The sequence below is a fragment of the Dreissena polymorpha genome, chromosome 16 (genome assembly GCF_020536995.1).
Source record: "Dreissena polymorpha isolate Duluth1 chromosome 16, UMN_Dpol_1.0, whole genome shotgun sequence".
Lineage (NCBI taxonomy): Eukaryota > Metazoa > Mollusca > Bivalvia > Myida > Dreissenidae > Dreissena > Dreissena polymorpha.
In genome coordinates, this window is record NC_068370.1 from 1,615,171 (window position 1) to 1,629,900 (window position 14,730).

At 35.9% G+C, this 14,730-nt stretch overlaps 2 protein-coding genes across 2 annotated transcripts; one reads left to right on the top strand and one right to left on the bottom strand.

The window, feature by feature from the left end:
* The first annotated feature begins 4,981 nt into the window (after window positions 1–4,981).
* Window positions 4,982–7,356, top strand: LOC127862713 (uncharacterized). The gene is made up of 3 exons (XM_052401972.1): window positions 4,982–5,036; window positions 5,130–5,571; window positions 5,913–7,356. The coding sequence occupies exons 1-3, from the start codon at window positions 4,982–4,984 to the stop codon at window positions 6,856–6,858; spliced, it is 1,443 nt and encodes a 480-aa protein (XP_052257932.1). The 3' UTR covers window positions 6,859–7,356.
* A 2,251-nt stretch (window positions 7,357–9,607) lies between these two features.
* On the bottom strand, window positions 9,608–11,190 carry LOC127862714 (uncharacterized). Its single transcript, XM_052401973.1, has 2 exons — window positions 10,776–11,190; window positions 9,608–9,697 (listed from the first exon to the last, which is right to left on the bottom strand). Exons 1-2 carry the CDS (start codon window positions 11,082–11,084, stop codon window positions 9,608–9,610), a joined length of 399 nt encoding a protein of 132 aa, XP_052257933.1. The 5' UTR covers window positions 11,085–11,190.
* Window positions 11,191–14,730: the final 3,540 nt, after the last annotated feature.

Here is a 14,730-nt window from a genome sequence, read left to right on the forward strand (position 1 = left end):
GTGACACAGTAGCTTTTCTATAATCAAAATTCGTTCAGCGAAATACTGTGGTCAGTGAAGCGTTAATCTCTATCGTGACACAGTAGACTTTATATTATCACACTTTGTTCAGCAATCACTGTGGTCAGTGAAGCGTTAATCTATATCGAACATAACATAACATACATGTTGTCTTTCTTTGTTTATGTGAAGATTGTGTTGTTTATACTATGTCATCAATATATGCGTAATCTACGAAAGAAGCTGAGGAACATCGGAGATAGCGAAAATGTACGGAATTAAATTGCAAAATGTAAACATTTCTTCAAATTATGAAACAGGCATATCTTCCATAATTCTTGACAATGTTGCAACTAGGCTGTGTTTTTATCATTTTTTATGCAAGAGTAACTGAAATCCGGTAAAAATTAGACCAGTTTATATGCAAAATAATTGGATTCGTCACCTTTATTGTTACTTTAAAAAGCGCCCCTCTATTTTTCTGTGAAATGCCCTTTTGGTTAGTTACATTCTTTCATCATTTTCCAAAACCCAGTCACTCAACTGTTGTAAATTACACAATCTCACAGTGGGGTACTCGACTATCGTCATAAACTGCTTAAAGCTTTTTTCACCTGTGTAAGTAACTCAATAGTTAATGCCGCAGGGAAAAGACATTGCCATGGGTGTAATGTGCTGTAAGCCATGACATCAAGCTGTTACCATCTCAGAGTGTTAGCATGCGGGCGTATTGTTTGATGCACTTTGTGAAAATTGACCAGTCGCCAAATTATCGATCACTCCGCCCACATAGTCACGTGGTCTAGTGATAAGAAAACTCCGACAAGCAGATCGCAATTATAGCGGATTACATGAGCGAAATACTATATTTGTAACGATGTATCATGCTCTTTTCTATAATATAAATTATTAAAGCCGCACAGTAAACTAAACTGCTTTGTAAAACTTTCATACAATCATAAATGCTTTAGAAAAAAATGGCGTAATCAAAATAAATGAGTTAACGGCAGACTGACTATCAGAAACGTTTCTTATACATAATATAGGGAGTTGATGAAAATCCGTTGCAAAAATGAGCATTTATTTTATATTGATTTTGAACTTGTATTTCATCGTCTGACAGTGAATCCGGTGGCTATTAATATATAATTTTGAAAATATTTTTATTAAATGCAAATGACACATCCATATCATGATGGGTTTTTTGTTTATTAAAAATGTTTAGATCTATGTTTTATTGTGTTATTTTTAAAAAGACACCGATTTTTTTATTAAGATATAAATTAAATTTTGATTGTAACCATAATTTAATACAGGCCTAATTTCATGGTTTCACTAACAGATAGTCTAATATGCATTTTATTTCATTTATTTTTAATGCGAACCTGTTACATTTCACTATCGAAAAATGAAATGTTGGTATTACGGTGCTGTTCACGAACATTCGAATTGAATACATTTAGCATATTATGCATTTGCTTATTATCCCCCGCCAGAGGCGGAGGGATATTGTTTTGGCGTTGTCCGTCCGTCTGGCACTTTTGTGTCCGGAGCCATATCTTGGAAGTGCTTTGGCGGATTTCTTTGAAACTTGGTATGAGTATATATATGCATAAGAGGATGATGCACGCCAAATGGCATTGTACACCATCTGTTAAAAACAGAGTTATGGCCCTTTGTATCTTGAAAAAATGCTTTTTACTATAGGCACTTTTGTGTCCGGAGCCATATCTTGGAAGTGCTTTGGCGGATTTCATTGAAACTTAATTGGTATGAGTATATATATGCATAAGAGGATGATGCACGCCAAATGGCATTGTACACCATCTGTTAAAAACAGAGTTATGGCCCTTTGTATCTTGAAAAAATGCTTTTTACTATAGGCACTTTTGTGTCCGGAGCCATATCTTGGAAGCGCTTTGGCGGAGGGATATTGTTTTGGCGTTGTCTGTCCGTCCGGCTGTCCGTCCGGCTGTCTGTCCGTCCTTCCGGCACTTTTGTGTCCGGAGCCATATCTTGGAAGTTCTTTGGTAGATTTCATTTAAACTTGGTATGAGTATATATATGCATAAGAGGATGATGCACGCCAAATGGCATTGTACACCATCTGTTAAAAACAGACTTATGGCCCTTCGTATCTTGAAAAAATGCTTTTTAGTGTCCGGAGCCATATCTTGGAAGTGCTTTGGCGGATTTCATTGAAACTTGGTATGAGTATATATATGCATAAGAGGATGATGCACGCCAAATGGCATTGTACACCATCTGTTAAAAACAGAGTTATGGCCCTTTGTATCTTGAAAAAATGCTTTTTACTATAGGCACTTTTGTGTCCGGAGCCATATCTTGGAAGCGCTTTGGCGGATTTCATTATCCCCCACCAGAGGCGGAGGGATATTGTTTTGGCGTTGTCCGTCCGTCCGGCTGTCCGTCCGGCTGTCCGTCCGTCTGTCCGTCCTTCCGGCACTTTTGTGTCCGGAGCCATATCTTGGAAGTTCTTTGGTGGATTTCATTTAAACTTGGTATGAGTATATATATGCATAAGAGGATGATGCACGCCAAATGGCATTGTACACCATCTGTTAAAAACAGACTTATGGCCCTTCGTATCTTGAAAAAATGCTTTTTAGTGTCAGGAGCCATGTCTTGGAAGTTCTTTGGCGGATTTCATTGAAACTTGGTATGAGTATATATATGCATAAGAGGATGATGCACGCCAAATGGCATTGTACACCATCTGTTAAAAACAGTCTTATGGCCCTTTGTATCTTGAAAAAATGCTTTTTACTATTGCCACATACCAAAGAGAAAGAGCAGTGTGAGGAAAAACAGTGTGCCACTTAGTGAAGAAATAAGAAAATTAATTAGGCAAAAACATCGAGCATGGGAAAAGTACATGAAACATAACAACGAAGAAAACTACAAAATATATACAAGGACTAGAAACAAAGTGAAATCAATAGTAGCAAAGGAGCGTAAAAAATACGAAAAGGAAATAGCGGAGACATCCAAATCAAACTGTAAAAACTTCTGGTCATATATAAACTCAAAAAGGAAAACGCGTAGTGGTATATCGGAATTACACGAAATGAAAGATGGGAAGTTATTTATAGCTAATAGTGACCAAGATAAAGCAGACGTTCTAGCAACATTCTTTACTAGTGTATTCACACAAGAAACTGATGAAAACTTTGATAAAATGGAGAACATTAACTTTGAGAGTCTGTCAAGTGACGATGAATTTAAACCAGAGGAAGTGAAAACCCTATTAAACGAACTCGACACATCTAAGTCTCCAGGTCCAGACCAAGTTCACCCAATTGTTTTGTCAAAACTGTCAGACATAATCCAAATACCTATGTGCCATATATTCAACAGCTCTTTTAAGTCGGGTATTGTGCCTAATGAATGGAAAATTGGACAAATTACAGCATTATTCAAAAAGGGAGATAAAAAATTAGCCTCGAACTATAGACCAGTCAGTCTCACTAGCGTAATCTGCAAACTGATGGAAAAATTAATTCGTAAGCGGATAGTTGATCATATGAACTCTAATGATTTATTCAGTGATAAGCAGTTTGGATTTATTGGAGCCCGATCAACCAACCTACAGTTACTCAGGGTTATGGACCACTGGACTAGTATACTAGATCAAGGAGGCGAAATTGATACAATTTACACAGATTTCATGAAAGCATTCGATAAGGTCCCACACAAAAGATTAATATACAAGTTGGAAAAATATGGCATCAGCAAACAAACATGTAAATGGGTACAGAACTTCTTAACCGATCGTAAACAAAGGGTACAAGTCTATGGGAGCTACTCACAATGGCACGTTGTCACCAGCGGCATTCCTCAGGGTTCCGTACTAGGACCGATCCTATTTGTGGTGTTCATAAATGACTTACCAAAATGTGTGAACTCTAGTGTTCTTATGTTTGCGGACGATACAAAAATATACCGTGAGATTTCGACTAAAAATGATCAGTTAATTCTCCAAGATGATTTGAATAAACTTTTTGAATGGAGCAACAAATGGCTGTTAAAGTTTCACCCAGATAAGTGCAAAATACTACAAATTTCAACAAAACCCCCAGAAATAAGATCATATACTATGCCCAAGTATGAAGGAGGCCTCGTTTCTCTAGAAAGAGTTGAAAATGAAAAAGATGTTGGTGTAACAATAAACTCAAAATTAAAATTTGATGAACACATACAAAACCAAGTAAATAAAGCCAACAAAATGATGGGATTAATAAGACGTTCATTTAAATTTCTAGATTTTAGAAGCTTCAGATTATTATTCAAGTCCATTGTAAGACCACATCTGGAATATGCCAGCAGTGTATGGAGTCCATCAAAAATTAAAGACATTGATAGCATAGAAAACGTCCAACGTAGAGCAACCAAAATGTTACCCAAACTTAAGGATAAATCATACGAGGAAAGACTTAAATTGATTAAACTACCCACTTTGAAATTTCGCAGACTACGAGGGGATATGATCGAAACATACAAGATCTTGAACAATATCTATGACAAAAGAACAACAGTTGAAATTTTTACTTTGAACACAAATACAAATAGAGGTCATCCATTAAAACTTTTAAAACAAAGGTGTGCACGCGACATTCGCAAGAACTTTTTCTCCAATCGCATTGTAAACATATGGAATAATTTACCAAGTGCTGTCGTCACATCCAAGAACACGGATACTTTTAAAAGACGCCTAGATAAATATTGGATAAACCACCCAATGGTGTACGATCATAACTGTGACTATAATGAAATAACCGGAGGCAAAACACCGAGACTATTAAATAGCGATGACGAAGAAGAGGCCACTACAGAGGTCCAAAAGACCTGCGGTGGTAAACCACCTAAGGTAACCTAAGGTAAGTTCAATAAGTGATTAGCCTCCCCTGATGAGTTGTCGTTCTTAAATTGATTCAACTTCCGGTTAGCAAAGAATTCCAAGATGGCGACGAACAATGAAGTAGAGTGTGACATAGTTTTTGAACGGTTATCAGTGCGTGAATTACGATTATATCTGAAAGATCGAGGCGAAAATGTATCAGGAAATCGACCTGAATTGATCAAAAGAGCCAGGGGGCTCTTGTAATTAGGAAAGAGGACGCTAAAAGAGATTGAAATCTCGGACAACGTCGATCATGATGTTCGTCAATGTCAATTGTTTACAACGCCGCTCGGAGAGAAATTACCCACACCGTCGGATATAAAAGAATGCTGGGATGAGAATTTAGATAAAGTTCCAAAATTTCGTAAAGAGGACTTGTATAACTATTTGGTATTAAGCAAATCAAGGACTCATGACAAGGAAAATAGGAATGCCAAGCGTCAATTGAAAGCGGCAGTGTTTTACGAAGACAGACATGTGCACAGTGTACGATACCACCAGATTACCCCAGAGTGTTCACATTGCTATGTCCAAGCAAAGGTTATACCATCCCTTCCAACAGACAATAAGAAAAAAGATTACGATGCTTGGGTCTGTCTGGCTAAGATGTCAGGAATGGTTCATGCTGCTGGCTGCAACTGCACTGCTGGGTAAGAACTAGGATAGAGTAAGACTATCAGAGTCATGTAAAAAACATTAAGATTTGAGATTCAAAAACATATGTATACCCATGTAGTTTGAATAAAATATATCTTTGTTACACAATTATGCTTTAAACATTTAAAAGTTTTATGAAACAAGTTACAACTTACATGTTCATGTAGATGCGAACTATATTTATTTGAAACTTTAATATAACCTGAGATATGTTGTTTTAAATGCAACTATCTGGCCACTGACGTTTACATGTGATGATTTATTTTTTTCAATTGACAAGAGTAAGAGAAAAGTAAGAAATTGATAATAAAAATTATGTTTAATTTCATTTCAGAGAGGGCGAATCATGCAACCATGTGGCAGCCCTGCTATATGCATTAGTTGACATTACAGATAAACGGAAAGATGGAACAGGAGCATCAACCTCAAAACCATGTAAGTGGAATAGGCCTCGGAAACGAAAACTCAGTCCTCAGAAGTCGCAAAACAAAACTTTCAAAAAAATTAAATATGAAGAAAAGACTACTGAACGTGAACCCAAACACAAGCAACAACTGAATACATGTACAATGGACCGTGTAAAACCGCTGAATCTTCATTCGCTATGTCTTAAATTAAAGAGCTGTGCCCCAAATGCAGCATTGCTGCTAAGTATGGAGACTGGAAAAGAAATTGTGCAACAAGCAGAGGATTTTAAACTCCCAAATTTGCATACAGTTCCATATATGTATTGTGACAGTGTAAGCATAGAGAACCCAGTCTGTAAAGAAGCGTTCCGAAACCATATGTCATCATTACATATAACAAGCGAGGACTGTGTACGAATAGAAAAAATGACAAAAGGTCAAAGCAAGAACGACACATGGATGGAAGCTAGGATAGGGCGCATTACAAGTTCTATGTTTGGGACTGTATGCAAGAAGAGAGTGGATACAAAACCTGATAGTATCATAAAGAATATCATGAACTATTCTTCATTTGATACTGAAGCTACAAGGTGGGGGAGAAACCATGAAGCAGCAGCACGTCGAGTTTACCAGAATATCATTCAGACATCACATCCAGGATTGAAGGTTTTTGGATCTGGACTTGTTATTAATGTAGATCACCCACATTTAGGGACAAGTCCTGATGTTGTTGTGGACTGTTGTGAGAAATGCCAGGACAGGTGTGGTGTTTTGGAAATTAAATGTCCATACAAACATAGGAATGCTTCTGTTTATGAGGCCTGTCAAGACAAATCCTTTTGTTGTTCTGTGCTCAAAGGAAAGATTTCATAAAAAAAGACACATTCTTTCTATTACCAAATCCAAGGTCAGATGGCATTGACTGGACGACATTGGTGTGACTTCTTTGTTTGGACATTGAAAGGACATTATGTTGAAAGAATTCCCTTTGATGCTAGTTTCTGGAAAGAAATGTCATCAAAGTTGAATTTGTTTTACGAACACTATGTTGTTCCAGAATTCTTTACGGAGCGTATTAAACGCGGAAAGGAACTTGTGTGAATGGATTCTTCGACCGATAATGTGAATCATCAAACTGTGTAAATGGATTGATTCATTCATTGAATTCATATTGCTTGTGACAACAAGAGTTGAATTTGATAAAACTTAAAGACAGTAAATAAGACAATTGATCATTCATTCTTAAAGTCACTTGAATATATTGAGGTCCATTTATTAAATATATTCTGATTTCTATGTATGTTTTCAACACATAATGTGTTGTTTAGATTTTGTTTTTAAATGCTGGAAATAAAAGTTGGTGTCTCCGTATGTGCGCTTTTATCTTGCGTGAATACAACATTCATCTTTATATCATAAGGTTTTAACCTGATAGCATACACAGATGGCCAAATAAAAAAAAGTATGTGTTTCACGCAGGTTTTGCCAGGTTTAGTCTTGAAATGTAGCATTCCATAAAAGCACTTATAATAATTTAAGTTAAACTCATAACAAAAATCCCAGCTTAGCACAGATATCTTTAATTGCATAAAACACATAACTTTTTGTTAGAGCCTAATCACAAAATTTCCAAAGAATGGTACTTGTATCTTTATTCATTATCAATGCAAGCAACAACAAATAAATTAACAAAACAAATATAGCGCGTTAAATATTCAAATATTCAAATATTTAAATATTCAAATATTCAAAATATTCATTTTCGCAATGAAATGCTGCGAAATATCAGAAGCATGATTAGAATACCTCTTTAACCCATTCCCACTCAGAAGCGAAGATAAAATCGCTATGTGCAAACAGCAAAATACCAGAACAGCCTGCGAGTAACTCGCAGTCTGTTCAGGTTTTATGCTGTTTGCTGTTCATCAGTATTTAAGGGTTGGAAATGAAGACTTGAAAACTTGAATCTAGTAAGAAAGGTCTTTAATTAAATGTAACTTTCTAAGGGAGTACAAATGCGTCAAAATATGTATCTATTAAAGTGGTAAAGGGTTAATTCATTTTTTTTTTATTTGATAAAACTTATGACTTTAAAACCAATGAATTTGAATAATCATTGTTTTATTGTCTTAAGGGGATATCAACAGCTAGAAACTGTATTTTATTTTCTGAAAGTAATACATTTAAAAAAAACTATAAGATTTAATTAAGTGTTGTTCCTTGATTTTTATTAAAATGACTTTGTGTTCGTTTTTGAATACTTGCTGTTAAACTGTTGATATGCTCCTTAAAGTTTTCACACAATTCAGAATTTAATCCCTTGAAACATCCCTTCATAAAGAACTAAATCAAAGAATTAAAAAAGTTGCAATAGTAAAGCAAGTGTTTATGAACTTTATAACTTTGTCAAAGCATTAAGTCATTGATTGCAGATTTTTACACATGCCATTACAGAATTTCTCATTTAGTTATCCTGTATCAAGGGAGGGTGAATGTTTGACAAGGCAGCACATATCTTGAGTATATGCGATGCTTGTTTAGACATTGTAATCGGCATAACCCCTTGAAGTATGCGGAAATTCTTTAATCTTTCCATGGCACGTTCCACATCTATGCGAAGATTTGCGATTCTTCTTGTTTCTTCCACCTGTCGGCGATTAAAGCGCTGGAATTTCATGGGTGGAATTATTAGGTGTAGCCCCCTTGGGGTTGTCAAGTCTGATATTAAGAATCCTTTGTCCGCCATAACTGCATCTCCAGCCTCACAGAGTTCCAGCAGACCACTTTTAATAGTGATTTGTTTGTCACTTATACCACCACTCCACAAATCTGATACAAATGTTATCACACCAGTGGGACTAATTCCTATATAAGGAATTCCATGTCATGTGTGATTTGTAGTGTGAGTACAGTAATGTTTTGGCAGCCAATGATTGTGGATTTTGCGTGTAAAATTCTGTACAGTCTATTATTACTCTGCAGTGTGGATACTTCTTAAATTTAGCTGGCATATTCTCTCTTATAAATCTTCTAGATATCCATGGTATCATTGATGCCAATTTCACACTTAGATACATGATCCACTGCTTATTAATGTTACTGCAGGTTGCTTTTGAAATGCGGAATCTGTACGCCAAGTCTTCTAAAAGCAAACCAAGTCTCAAGCGCATCAGAACTAGCAAAAATTCATGCACCAGTCGAAGCGTTCTAGGCCGTCCCTTGTTCTCCCCATTTCCTGATCGGTTGGTTCTTTCCTCTGCATCGTCCAGTTTGCTAAATATTGCATTGAAAACTTCCTTGTTTGGCAAGCCGGTGTAAAACATACACATGTCGTCACTTACAATATCTTCAGCTACCAATTCCGGTTTGTTGCACTGAATCCCTATGTCTTTTTCAATACTACAGTTATTCATATCAGTCTGTGAAGATGTGTCACATGTCAGTTTTTGGAACAATGATAAGCTGAGATCTGTCTGTGTAGCCATGTCACACATGATCCAATCAGTTTGTATAAGCTTTGGTAGAGTCAGTGTCACAGTACATGTTTCCTTCACAGAACTAGTTATATAGTCATGCATTTGAACTGACACATGCTCTGGCACAAAACAGGAGTTCAGGGAAGTCACATGTTTTCATAGCAATCACTCTCCCGGCTATCTTCGTTTTCTTGCAGGATTGCAGATGCCTCTGTTGTGTAACTTTCTTCCTCAACCTTAAAATATAAATATAAGTAAAAATATGTATTTCATGCTTAGAATTTCAACAAAGCATTCAATATTAATGTATCTTTATTTCTTCTAATCTTCTATGTGTTGAATGTCAAATTATTGTTAGTTCATGTGTGATTTATACCAGAACTTAATGAAAACACATAATGCTTACAGTGCAGCAGAACAAAATACATAGTAAATTTTGTTATCCTAGTGTTCCATCTATTTTAAACACTTGCAAAAGCAAAAAGCATGTTACTGATGTCGGTTTTATACACACTGCGGCCAATCTTACTTGTGACCGTTTTGGTCTGCCCCCTTTTAAAAAAAGCAATAACATTTAAAAGAGTATTAAACTAGCAAAACCTTTTTACATGATTAAGATTTTGAATCAGAAATTTTGAATGTTATTCAAAACAGAACTATTTAAAGAGAGATTATACAATTTTTATATGTGTTAAATTGTAATACATGTATATTGATGCAAATATGTTATAATAACACACAATAGGCAAGAAAAATGATACATTAAAGAAGAATTTCATAAAATGCAGCAAATACAAAATAATGCCCCAAGCCGATTGCGACGAAGATATTTTCCTACAATAACCGAAGCATTTGTCTTTTTAGTTAGTGTTTGTGTGTCGTATAAATCGATACCGCTGCAAGAATTTTAAATGAACTGTTAAACTCAATATAGATTCACATTGTACATGCATGATATACATGCTGGCCAATTTGCCTGTACAGTGGTTTTTGATTTCAGAATTAAACATCTACCTTATTTCGCATTTTCGACACATGTTCTTCTTATCTTTTATTTGAATTTAAATTCAAATATGTGTATAATAAGTTTTTTACACATTTCATATAAATTCATGAATATTTGACAAAATAGTTTAGTCCCTATTTTTTTCAAACATAACATATCTTTGTTTTTAAATTCCCAAATAATTACATAATTTATTGAAATAAAGCAGGTTTCTCATAGAATGAATTTTTGATAGACATAGTCCCTTTAATAACCATCAGTCTGGTCACTGAAAGTAAAAACAATTTGACGAATAAGAATTCACATACCTCCGATGTTTTAAAGATCTTCTGCTTGTTGTTCACCATGAAGATACTGGGAATTTGGTTCTTGCTGTTGTAGACCCCATCGACAAAATGTGCTGAACACAGCCGATCGTTCTTGATCTTCAAAACGAAGCCAGTGCTGACAGTTTTCAGTCTTTTGATCCATAGTTTTCTTACTTTTTCGTCGGCTGGAAATCTATGCAACCTCACTTGTTTCCCATCTACTAATTTTCCCCGAAAATTACTGCAAATACAGCAGTAATTCCGTTTCTTCTCTGTTGATTTGTATTCTAGATTCGATAAGTCGTCCATTGCGCAATAATTTGCTAACCACCGGAAATCGATGATTTACCTCCTCAGCGAAGAGCAGTAAAGGGGGGTAATTTTCAGGGGCGGTAACAACAGTTATTGAACTGGCTAATAGGCACTTTTGTGTCCGGAGCCATATCTTGGAAGTGCTTTGGCGGATTTCATTTAAACTTGGTATGAGTATATATATGCATAAGAGGATGATGCAAGCCAAATGGCATTGTGCACCATCTGTTAAAAACAGACTTATGGCCCTTTGTATCTTGAAAAAATGCTTTTTACTATAGGCATTTTTGTGTCCGGAGCCATATCTTGGAAGCGCTTTGGCGGATTTCTTTGAAACTTGATATTGTGAAGGCTTAAGAACCTTCCTTTGTCTTAGTTTTGTGTTATTGTCCTCCGTCCGTCCATCTATCATTATGTTCATCTGTCCAATTTGCACCCATCCTCAAACAAAGCATATGTTGCGGGGGATACCTTGGGCCTTTCAGGCCCTCTTGTTTATAACAAGATGGCACTTATATGTTTATTGCAATTTTCACAATTTTCTCCCAGTATCAATATATGTTGTATTAGAAATGTTGTTGTTGTTGTTGTATCATAAGCCGTACATTTTACACTTGAAGTAGCTTTAAGCTGGCTAAGCCGGGGTTGAAATCACCTTTTTGTTGTTTTTACTTTAGTTAAAACAATATTTAAGTTAACAATTTATAATGATTTTCCTTGTTTATGATCCACTGAAAATAAATATATAATTGGAAATCATTTAAGTAATTAAATAGTTTTCTTTTCTTGTGTACAGTACCTAACAATGCCTTAATGTTCCTTCATTCTGAGATCCACGCAACATACTGTCATTTATTAATCATCGACAATTACGCTGAGATTAATAAGCACGTGTGGCAATTATTATGTTGCCCAAACTGCTTAATAATATTATTGTGCATCAAACCGAATAACACGTTTTTATAGAACACACAACTGGTGTGGTTAAACTATTTATTGTGTTTGTTTTCTCATTACTCCTTCATATGTTCAATAAATAAAGATAAAATAATAACCTTTTATAAAGTATGTATAGCACCTACAATTTTGAATAATGATCGAACAGTAATGATCATGCATTTGATATAAAATCTGTGTAAACTCTTAAAAATTACGTCCATTCCATATGAACAACACGCTTTGTTTGTCGGACAAAATGGCGGCCAGATAAGCGTTGCTGAGGGGTGTGTGAAAAATCGATATCTGAATTGGCTGATCGAAAAATGTGGGCGGAGCGATCGATACTTTGGCGACTGGTCAATAAGACACTATGAAGGTGCAATCAACCTGATTGAACTGAATTTATTTACGTCAAGCATTTGTACTGTGGTCAAAGACTTTCAAATCTGCTGAGTATTTCGGAAGCACACGGTGCTGTCAAGATTTTGTCTTAATGCCCAAGGCAAATTTAAATTATGATTAACGTTCGGTCATGTAGGCTTGTTGAAAGCAATTTGATAACATCACAATTTTTATATAAATGCACGAATGTGCATGTGCTTTTAATCTCATTTGAGATTATTATAATTTTCTTTTTATGTCCCCCAATCTATACTTGCGACCGTGAATTAGTTGTCAATTCAATTTTCGTAATACCGATAACGTGTTGTGTGCTTTTATTAGTTATTCTGTCTCATTATTTGATTGATATTCCACATGGGTTCTGTTGTTTTGACTACTGCATTAATTCCTAACAAGTATGAATGTGAAAGTATAATACTGAAAAGACACTGTTGAACTTGTTTTAATCAAGTTGCATGTATGTTTGTTTTGATTTTTATACGCCCGTATAAAATACGGGACGTATTATGTGAAACCCCTTGGCGGGCGGGCGGGCGGCGGGCGGGCGGCGGGCGGAAGGCATCACTTTGTCCGGACTCTAATTCAAATTGTATTCATCCGATCTTCACCAAACTTGGTCAGCAGTTGCATCTAGTTGATATCTAGGCCAAGTTCGAATATGGGTCATGCCGGGTCAAAAACTAGGTCATAGGGTCAATAAGTGCATTTTCAAAGGGGCCACTTTGTCCGGACTCTATTTCAAATTGTATTCATCTGATCTTCACCAAACTTGGTCAGCAGTTGCATCTAGTTGATATATAGGCCAAGTTCGAATATGGGTCATGCCGGGTCAAAAACTAGGTCATAGGGTCAATTAGTGCATTTTCAACGGCGCCACTTTGTCCGGACTCTAATTCAAATTGTATTCATCCGATCTTCACCAAACTTGGTCAGTAGTTGCATCTAGTTGATATCTAGGTCAAGTCCGAATATGGGTCATGCTGGGTCAAAAACTAGGTCAAAGGGTCAATTAGTGCATTTTACTTTGTCCGGACTCTAATTCAAATTGTATAAATCTTATCTTCACCAAACTTGGTCAGTAGTTGCATCTAGTTGATATCTAGGCCAAGTTCGAATATGGGTCATGCCAGGTAAAAAACTAGGTCATAGGGTCAATTAGTCCATTTTCAACAGCGCCACTTTGTCCGGACTCTTATTCAAATTGTATTCATCCGATCTTTACCAAACTTGGTCAGTAGTTGCATCTAGTTGATATCTAGGTCAAGTTCGAATATGGGTCATGTCGGGTCAAGAACTAGGTCATAGGGTCAATTAGTGCATTTTCAACGGCGCCACTTTGTCCGGACTCTAATTCAAATTGTATTCATCCGAAACTTTTAAACAACTTTTTATCCTGCGTCAAAGTGGTATGGGTACATACTAGTGACAAAGCTCTAGTTCAAGTTGAATTCACCAAACTTGGTCAGAGGTAGTATATAGATTATATATCAGTCAGGTCTGATTGGAGACATGCAACCGATTAACACATGCAATATTTTTATGCAATATTTTTATCCAGTTTTATTTTGCGATATTTTCATCGGGTTTATTTTTTTCGCGATTTTTGAAACGAGTTATTTTTAACAACATGTTTAATTATTGGTAAGTTTCATTTTTCCTTCAATCTAATCATGATTTCCACAGGTACATGAGTTTTTCACTGTGCATGGGTACTATAGAAAGGCAACTGTTTATCATTGTCATCAACCTAAAATCAATTTTTATACGCCCGTTTTAAAAAAACGGGACGTATTATAGTTTCACCTTGGCAGCGGGCGGGCAGGTGGGCGGTGTCCACAGCAGTTTCCGCTCTCTAATTCAAATAGTTTTCATCCGATCTTCACCAAATTTGGTCAGAAGTTGTGTCTAGACAATATCTACATGTAGGTCAAGTTCAAATATGGGTCATGCCAGGTTAAAAACTAGGTCACGAGGTCACTTAGTGCATTTCAAGCATTAAGCATGATGTCCGCTTTCTAATTTTAGTAGTTTTCATCAAATCTTCACCAACTTTGGTCAGAAGTGGTGTCTAGATGATTATGAAGGTCAAGTTAAAATATGGGTCATGGTAAAGTTATCAAGTTGTCCAAAGCCTTAAAACGGGCGTATCTTGTGACAGTTTGGCACTCTTGTTTTGCATAAAAATACCCATTATTATTTACTTTTAGGTCATTTAGAAAAGTTAATAATTATTTTCCAAAACTCAGAAGTAACGTTAAGAACAAAAAATTTCAGAGTTAAGAATTTCATTTTGAAAATCTGG